Source organism: Meleagris gallopavo, chromosome 8, assembly GCF_000146605.3.
Source record: "Meleagris gallopavo isolate NT-WF06-2002-E0010 breed Aviagen turkey brand Nicholas breeding stock chromosome 8, Turkey_5.1, whole genome shotgun sequence".
Classification (NCBI taxonomy): domain Eukaryota; kingdom Metazoa; phylum Chordata; class Aves; order Galliformes; family Phasianidae; genus Meleagris; species Meleagris gallopavo.
Window position 1 is genome coordinate 10,572,068 of NC_015018.2, and position 9,304 is coordinate 10,581,371.

Below are 9,304 nucleotides of genomic sequence, written 5' to 3' on the forward strand. Positions count from 1 at the left end.
TCCCGACCCTGTTCACGTGCGGGGATGGAGCAGCGCCGTGCGGGCTCGCTCCGGGGATGCTGCGAGGGCTGCGGCCGCCAGAGGGTGCAGGCGGCCCGGCCGCGGGGCAGTGCAGGCTGAGCTCCGCTGGTCCTAAATCAAATACCTTAAACCCGCCTCTGAGGCAAAGCGAAATGCCCCTGGGTATTGCTACCAGAGGGCTTGTTTTTCCTCCTCTTGCGTTCAGATCAAGATAGAGCCAGTGGCAGGACGGCCCTCCGCGCTCAGGTGCTATTTCTGCTCTCAGGCAAGGGGGGAGATCGGGTGAGCCCCATGTTACACCAGAAGATCAAGGCCACCTTTCATAAGAAAGGGAAACCATTGGAGCCGGTGAGCTGGAGATGCACCAACAAGACAAGGCCAGCAGTGCAAACAGGACCCAAAGCAAACTGCAGTGGTAAAAGGAACCTTTGTGAACACTTCAGGAACCTCGTGTCCAACCTCAGGCAAATGGGAAAAAACTCTCAATGCTCAACAGAGTGTGGTTGGACGGAGTTCTCTGCGCACAGGTGTGTGCTTAGCACTGGCTAACATGTTGTTTGATGGTGTTTATCTGGCTGTCTGCAAGCAGGCAACTGCAGAAAGAGTCAACCAGTGTCAGAGAGGGCTTTGTCTTCTGCCAGCAACCCGTATGACGAAGGCACCCATGGATGCTGATGGCAGCTCTCAGCCTGCCCTGTTCCTTCAGGCTCTGGAGCTTGTCACATCTGTCTGTATGATGCCCTTGTCCTACCCTGAAGATGCAACGGGACCAGTGAGTTAGCATGGTGTCTCCTGAGGTTCTCTGTCATGGCACAGGGGATGAGACGTGCAAGGGAGGGGATCTGTCTCTGCTCTGTGCTGGGAGACCTCACCTGGAGCACTGTGTCCAGATGGGGAGTCCTCAGTACAGGAGAGACACGGAACTGTTGGAATGCATCCAGAGAAGGGCCACAAACCTGATCCAAAGGATGGAAGACCTCCCTGCAAGGACAGGCTGAGAGCTGGGACTGTGCAGCCTGGAGAAGAGAAGGCTCATAGCAGCCTGTCGGTATCGAAAGGGGCTGTAAGAAAGAAGAGGACATACTCTTCAGCGGGGTCTGCTGTGATAGGACAAGGGGAAATGGTTTCAAACAAGGACAGAGGAGATTTACAGAGGATATAAGGAAGAGGTGTTTTACAATAATGGTGGTGACACAGTGGCACAGGTTGTCCAGAGAAGTGGGGGAGTCACCATCCCTGGAGGTATTGCAGAACCACGGGGATGTGGCTCTGAGGGACGTTGGTAGTGGGGGTGGGCTGGGTGAGCTGAGAGGGCTTTTCCAGCCTCAGTGACTGTGATTCTTTGACTCAGTGTGCGGGAGAAAGACATCCCTTGCAAATACAGAGAGCAAACAGCTAATTCAGGACTTAATCATAAATGTTATCAAACTCTGTGAGGGTCTCTGCCACAGCTTGGGGTGGGATCAGGTTAATCCAGGGCAAAGAACTGCCTGGAAAAACCAATTCAGACCAGTTTCTGTCTGTTCTTAAACATCAACAGTGGCTGGTTTTTTTTATACCTTAAAAGTAAGTAAAATTTGCTTTTAACAAAAATCAACAAGGCCCTATTTTGTTTATTCTGTCTCCAGCCAACCTCAGTGACCTCAGCTGGAGAAGACCAGCCGCTGCCCACTTCCCATTAACCACTGCCCTCAGCAGCATGGGCACCTTGTGCTGGTCAGGTGGGACAGCACAGCCACCTGTACTTACAGAGAGCAAAGCCCATTCCAGATGTGGGTACCTGGGCTCACCTAAGCTGTGAGCACTTTGGGGATGTGGGGCACAGGCTCTCCTGTCCCCTGGGGGAAACTCTGCTTCAAAAGCCCCAGTGACTGCCTTTGGTTTTCACATACTGTGCTTCTTCACCATCCCTTTTCACAGCGATGCCATTTGGTGGGAACTCAGCACTGATTGTGGTCTGATGAAGGCAGGCGCAAACAGCAGCTCGGTCAGCTTTGTCCATCTGGGACATCCCTGGCAAGGCCCTGCTCCTGCAGGTTATGGGTTTCACCCCCTCCTCCCCATCCCAGGATTTCACTGCAGTGAAAGCACAGCATATAATAAAACCATGTCCTTAAAAAAATCGGTCTCTCAGACAGGCGGCCTTTGTCTGAAGGTGTAATTACAGAATAAATATGGGATGCAGACCAAGAAGTGCGGTCTGGTCAGGCATGCAGCCTCTTTAAAAAAAACACAACAGAACACAAGGCTGTCATTTAATGCTGAATGTCCACGTCTGCAGCCCCCAGCCTCCTTACCATTAGGTACGATCTCATTCCCTGGTGGTGCTTCTTGCTGAAAGTGCACACCTTTTCTCCCAAACCTCTGCCCTTCTCCATGGGGAAGGCCCAGAGCAAAGTCCTGCTTACTGCTTGAGATGCGGAGGAGCCGCGTGTCTGTCCCAATGTGCCTGGCACCACACAGTGCAAATTCCATGTGGGCGTCATGGTTACATGTGTTTAATGAGAGCAATTAGTCGTCGTGAAAATCCGCATGGCTTGGGGGCGCGTTTTCTTTATGTCCTATGACATTTTTGAGTGGAAGCTGGAGGGTGTCCAGGAAGAAATGCTGCTGCTCAGCTGGAAGGGGCAGCCTGGAGCCAGGCAGTGCCGTGCTGCAGGTGAGAGGGGCTGGACCTGCTCCCTGCCCTATGTCAGCATGGCTCGCCCAGCCCTGCCCTGTGTATCCCTCAGTTTGCCCACCTGTCTGCCTTCTCTGTGTACAGTAGGAAGGGGCTGAGGACACTGGGCCCTTCTGAAACCCTGTTTCTGGGTCTGTCAGTCAGAGATGCCTTTGCCTTGCATTGCGTTTCATTTAAACTCTGTTTATTTGCTTCACGAAAGCAACGGGTACTCTTATGGGGAGGCAAGCACAGAAAAGACCTTGTTGGAGCCTAAATAGCCTTCCTCTGCTGTTTGCTCCTGGGAGCTTAAAGCTCTGCTCCTCCAGCCCCTACTCTTCTGTGTGCTTCCAACCACCCACAAAAGGGGCTGCTTGTTTGCATTCCCCTTGCTTTGTGCCATGGCAGCGTCCTTGCCGTGCCAACAGCTCGGTGGCACCATGCACCGCTCCCATCCCGGCGTGCAGCTGCGGGATGTGCCTCCCATCCCAGCACCCCTCCGCCTTCCCAGCAGGAAGCTCCCAAACAAAACACCATTCACTGGAGAAGCCAGGATGCTCCTCGTGCGGGGAGCTTTGTGTATGTGGGGTGAGAGAGGAGACCAACCCACCTAAATGCACGCACTGCATGTAAAAATCCCTGCCTCTGCACCCTCTCCCAAGCCAGGCAGTATCCTGTGCCCTGGCTCTGTTGCATATTGAGGCCAGATGCAAGCAAAGCAATGGGAGAAAGGCAAACCCTGCTACTGCAGGAGGATGGCTGCTGAGGCAATGGCATGGCTGCTCCCCATCGGCTGCTCTGCACTGCTCAATGCCACCTCTGTTCTCTGCTCTGGGTCGAAAACGTGGCTTTGTGAGCTAGCTGAGCTGCAGCTTGCTGCTGGAGTCTGGGCGGTCCCAGAGGTTGATTTTCACTTATTTATTTTTGCTTTTGTCTAATGGTGCTGGTGTGGGGCTGAGCCATGGGTGGCCGTGCCGAGTGGTGTGGGGACAGCGGAGCCCCTTGCTTTCCCCAAGGGGTGTGCAGCCCCTGCTTTATAGCATAGGGGTTGTGTTCATGGTGTGCCTGTATTGTTGACATCAGGGTTGCTGCTGCCCAGGTCCCCATCCTGCCCTTGCCCACCAGTGGCTCCCTGCTGCTGGCTCCCCCCTCTTGCCCATGTAGGGTTTGCTCCCTGACCGGCCTTAGGTTGACTTCTTCTGGGGCAATATAAGGGCAATTAGCCCTGTGGAAAAGAGTGATGCTGGCACTGATGGAATTAGGAAGAGTTGACAGTGGCCGAGTGCTGCTTGGAACGAGGGTTGGTCCCTTTGCTGAGCACTCCGGAGACACCATGGCTACCCTGAGCCAGGTGCTCTGCAGCATGTCTGAAACACCAACTTCCATCAAATTGCTCTTTGCTCCAAAAACCTGTGCAGCTTGTACCCGTGCTCAATGGCAAATGCCTCAGTCCTTCTGTGGGCTCTGGGACTGGGGGAGACGAACAACAACAAGACAGATATTTTAGACTCTGCTCCTTTGTATTGCTTTTTTGCCCATTTCTAATGAAGTCAAGTGAACAAGCTCCCACCAGGTGACGAGGTTCAGTCGCTCTGAGGCAAGTCATGGGATCTGGAGAGCACCCTTGCCTTGTGTGAGTTCACCAGTGTCCCCATTGCTGCCTCGCTGCAGCCGGGTGTCCCAGGAGCTGCATCCATAACTCATCCTGTCCCCAGAGGCCTCCTGTGGGCTGCACTCCCACCACCTCCTCTGTAGGTTTTTGCAGCAATCTGTGCTGCTCTGATTTTTGGGCTTAGCTCTGACCCCTGATGTACCTCCCCACCCTACCCCCCTTCAATTTTTAAACATAATAAATAAATAAATTTGCCCCACAACCCTGGTACACAGAGAAAAATGTAGAAAATAAATCAAAAGGACTCCCCCTACCCAACAATCAGCACTGCAGAGCACAAACTGAGGGGCCGCCTCGTCCTGCTGCAGGCAGCTCTCAGTCTGTGCTGGTACCAAGGCACTAAACCAGTAAGGCCTTTGAGGTCCAAGTCCCTGCTGCTGCTGGCACACCATGCCACTGGCACTCGGTGCACGCCATTGGAAAAGGCAGAGAGCATGTGCCCATGGGGCAGCGACATTGCTTCCTGTGCTGAAGTCCACCCAGGAGTGCTCATTGTGTTTGGTGGCATTGGAAAACCTCCAGGTTGCAGAACACTCCCAGAGAATTGTCCCCTGGTTGGAGCTATGGATTCCTGCCTGCAAACTCCGGTTCTCCAGTGTTTTGCTCAATGACCCTCTGCAGAAAGGAGAAGGCACCATTGGAGCTGGTGCACTGATCAGATTGTGCTAAGGGCTCTGGGCACCCATGGTGCTTGGGTTTTCAATCTCAGGGTCTCATCCTTCCATCGGGAGAGGAACTAAACAGCTTCACCCCTCCGCGGCAGCATCCCTGTGCCATCTCCTGATCGCCCTTCCCAAGAACCCATCGCTATTGTGAGGACGCCCCGGTTCCTAGTCCATGGCACAGGGTGACCCCGGGCCGGCCGGGCGTACGGGGGCAGCAGAGCCGCGCTACGTGAACCTTGTGGGGGGCCCCTCCTCCAGCAGGCTGAGCGAGCGGTTGGTCAGCTCCTGGGCGCTGCTGGCCAGCTTGTAGCCGAAGAGCCGCATGGCCGGTTCGCAGGCGTCCTGCACCACCTGCGCCAGCTTGAAGGGGATGCTGAACCGCCACTTCTCAAACTGCTCCGAGGAATTCTTCTGCGTGGAGTAAATGCCGTTGCCGTCCTGTGGCGCCTGCGTGTTGGCACGGATCCACTCCTCCACCTGCGGCGTGGGGTGGATGCCGGCGAAGCGGTACATCTCCAGCGCCTTGCGCAGCGGCGCCCGCGCCACGTCCTCGTAGCGCACCAGCATGTAACGGCCTCGCAGCCAGCGCGGCTGCCGCAGCCCCAGCTCGGCCGACAGCCGGATGCTCTCGCAGTTGCCCCGCAGCCGCTGCACCTCGTCCTCCTGCAGCGGGGCCTCCCCCTCAGCCGCCCATTTCTTCCAGCTCTCGTACTTGCCCGAGAAGGCCACCATGCGCGACGCCAGCACGGCACGTGGGTCCCGCACCAGCTGGATGATGCGCAGGTCCAGCCGCGGGTCCTCGGCCAACGGCTGCAGGAACTCCAGCTGCCGGATACGCACCGTCTTCAGGGCCATGTGCTGCTTGTGCCGGCACGCCTCGGCTGCCAGTGTGATGTTGAGGGGCCCGCAGCGGCGGTTCTTGCAGTGGTACTTCTCAAAGACCTTCTTGAGGCCGGGCGTGCAGACGGGCTCCTCACAGAGCGAGCGGCTGGAGCCCCGCCGGAACAGGGCAGCCGTTAAGTGCTCCTCGGGCGCCGGCGAGATGAAGCTCTCCAGGATGTAGAGGTCGCAGAGGAGGAGCTGCTGCAGCACGTCCCGGTACACCAGGGCCGAGCCCACTGCGTTGGCCCCCCCTGGCTCGAAAGTGACCGTCCTCTCAATGTGCCACAGGGGCTCAAAGAGGTAGAAGATGTTGCCCTGCTGATTGAAGAACTCCCCAACAAAGGAGGAGCCGGTGCGTGTGGTGGCCATCAGCAGGACGTGCCGCCGCGGCCCTGGGGCTGCCATGCCCAGCTCCCCGGCCAGCTGCAAGGTGACGTTGCGCAGCCGCGTCCTCAGCTGTGAGAAGGCTGTGTCCAGCTGCCGCAATGAGGCCAGAGACCCATTCTCAGCTGGCACCGGGCTGGTCTCCGTCTCGTTGGCCTCTGGCAGCACCTGCGGGGACTGCTTCAGCTTGTCCGACACTCTGCAGGACAGCAAGGCAAAACAGGGCTGAGCCCATGTCCCTCTGTGTCCCTCCATCCCTCTGTATCCCCATGTCCCTCCTTAACAATAAGTGCGGTGAGGCACTGGCACAGGTTGCCCAGAGAGGTGGTGGTGCCCCAGCCCTGCAGACTGCCCAAGGTCAGGCTGGACGGAGCTCTGAGCTCTTAATGGAGCAGGTGCCCGTGTTCACTGCAGGGGAGTTGGACCAGTTGGCCTTTAAGGGTCCCTTGCAACTCTAACGATTCTATGATTCCACGATCTCCCCATATTCTTCCATCCCTCTGTATCCCCCTGTATAAGTTTTGGGGACCCCCTTGCATCCTTTCCCTGCAGGACCTGGGATCATCACCATATGAGGCAGGTAGGTGGCTCAAAGCAGAGGACATGCAATATTCCCCTGTTCCCTACCTGGAGATGAAGTTGTTTTCCTTCTCGATGATGACCAGCCCCACCACGAACACCAGCAGCACGGCATACTTGCTCCTCATCTTCAGGCAGTGCAGCAGCTCCCGAAAATCCTGGGGCAAAGCCGATCTTCTCTCCATTTGGATGGTGAGTGAGGGAGCTACAGCTGTTGTGTCCTCTCCATGTCCACGCTTTCCATAGAGGATCACTCAGGCAGGCACCTGATGCCCTGGGCTATCTGCTGGGCACCTGCTGTCCCGCAGCATCCCTTCCCAGGTGGCTCTGACCTGTGGGAACAAGGAGAGACATGTGGGGTGCCTTCCAGCACTGCTCCCAACATCCAGTGAGCTCATGCAAAGGGTCTGGAGGTGATTCCCTTCTGCTGCACAAATACGAGCTCGAGGAACTCCCAGCACCATAAGAGCATGGGGGCAGAGTGTCTCTGTACAGTTCCCACCCGGCACCCAGCAGCTGCTGACAGCACCACTCTCCCGGGCTCCTAAAATAAATCCACCACGGGAGACCCCTTCCCACACCTCCTCCTCCAGCATCGAAACCCAATCCCCGCCAGCTGCCTGCTGCGCCTGGCCAGAAACCCCTATCAACCCCCCTGGGCAGGGGCTTCAGCAGCAGGGCTGCTCAATGGGGCTTCAGGGGCTTCCTGTTAGTGATGGGGCGCGCGGCTTCCGCCTTCCTCTAGGTACGAAAAGGAAACCTGATGGGGTTCCAGGAACTGGCTGAAGACCCACGTGGTTCCCTGCGCGCATCATGCACTCTGCCCCGCACGCTCAGTGCCACCATTTTCTCATGTGGGGCCGTTGTGGCTTTGCACTTGCTGGTGGTGACGGCTGCCAGGGGAAGGGATTTGGACTCTGCCATCACCAGTGCAGGAAAAGTGGTCAGCACTGCCGCTGCCAGCATCCTGGGCACAGCCGAGCCGGGATTTCCCCTTTTCTGTGCCCGCAGCAGACAAACCACAAACTATGACCAGACCAGGGGCTGTACAGGGAATGGATTCCAGCAAAACCCTGATTCCAAGCCCTGGGGTGGATGTGATTCATTAAATACACGGGCAGCTGAGTGCTGGGTCCCTGAACCCTGCAGGGCTCAGCATCGGGGCGCACAGAGCACCGCACTCCCTGCGCATCTCGGGATCTGAGGGCTCGAAACCAGTGGGGACAAGGCTGGGAGCAGCACGGTGCCCCGCTCGGCGTCTTCCTCACTGGGAGCACGCAGCACGGCCGGGGAGAGGCACAGGCGGCTCTTTGTGAAGGGAACAGAGGGGCTCTGTGCCCCCGCGCTTCTCAGCACCGCCGGGGCTGGAATGGGAGCAGGCGGCCGCGGGGAGCTGCCGGGTCCCGTTCCCGCTATTGCCCGTCGCTGTCGGAGGTGTGAGCGGTGAAGTCACATTTTCCTCCAGTGACTCAACGGGCGGCGGGCGAGCTCCTCGAGCAAACCGTCTGCTCGCAGCCCTCGCCTCCCCCTCCCCACCAGGTTAATGGGGGACAGCCCGGCTGAACCCACGGGCAGAACAAAGGGAGGGCGCGGGCGCCGATCGCCGCTGCTCTTTGTCTGCAACCTGGGGGAAGAATCACGACAAGGCAGCTCCCTCCGTATCACCGAACGCTTTTCTTCCCCGCGCCGGGAACACGTCGTTACAGACTGACTGCCTGGCAGCGCCCCGGAGCCGGGCGGTGGGATGGGAACGCTGGAGACGGCACAGCTCGCTTCGGTCACCGGCTGTTCCCTCCGCTATTTTTTGCACAAAATCAACGTGTGTATTCAAGTTAAAAAAAAAAAAAAAAAAAAAGGAAAGAAATGAAAAAACAGTCACTTCCTACGCTGTTTATAAAGTTGCCCAGAATAGCCCCAAACCGCGGCCAAATGGGGGCCAGTGCCCAGCCCTGAGCAAGGGACGCGGGCAGGGCGGTGTCGGGGCCGTCAGCCCGGCTTCCAGGTGACTGCTGCTGGGCTGGCAGGGGGCACTGGCAGGGGCTGCCCCAGCCCCACGATGGGGCTTTCGGAGCCGGAGGCTGCCCGCGGGGTTGTGGCTGGGGCAGCAGCGGGCGGCCACGTGCTGGGACCCAAACTGGGAACAAACTCATCGCTAATCACCGCTTGCGGAGCCCGCCGGGCATGTTGCGGGCTGGGTCCGAGGTCGACTCGGGAGGCGCTCAGGTGGGCTCCGGGGATGGCACGGGAGGGAGGAGAGCGGCGGCTCAGTGCGCTCCAGCTGCACAAAGCCGGTCCCTGTGCCTCAGCCTCAACGAGCCCTTTTTCCGGGGTGAGACGCAGCGTGCCCGCGTCCCTGAGGCGCAGCGCTGGGAGAGAGCTCCGTACTGACGCGGTGCACAGCGCACGGGGAAAACGCGGAGTTCCATCCCTGCTGTCTCGCGG

The 9,304-nt window shown here is 57.9% G+C and overlaps 1 protein-coding gene across 2 annotated transcripts; it reads right to left on the reverse strand.

Moving 5' to 3' along the window:
- Positions 1–4,179: 4,179 nt before the first annotated feature.
- Positions 4,180–7,650, reverse strand: CHST3 (carbohydrate sulfotransferase 3). Of its 2 annotated transcripts, XM_019617519.2 has the most exons (3): positions 7,444–7,650; positions 6,911–7,194; positions 4,180–6,482 (listed from the first exon to the last, which is right to left on the reverse strand). In XM_019617519.2, exons 2-3 carry the CDS (start codon positions 7,045–7,047, stop codon positions 5,243–5,245), a joined length of 1,377 nt encoding a protein of 458 aa, XP_019473064.1. In that variant the 5' UTR covers positions 7,048–7,194; positions 7,444–7,650; the 3' UTR covers positions 4,180–5,242. The 2 variants fall into 2 exon arrangements, with proteins under 2 accessions (XP_019473064.1, XP_019473065.1); XM_019617520.2 differs by lacking the exon at positions 7,444–7,650 and having other exon boundaries at positions 6,911–7,434.
- Positions 7,651–9,304: the final 1,654 nt, after the last annotated feature.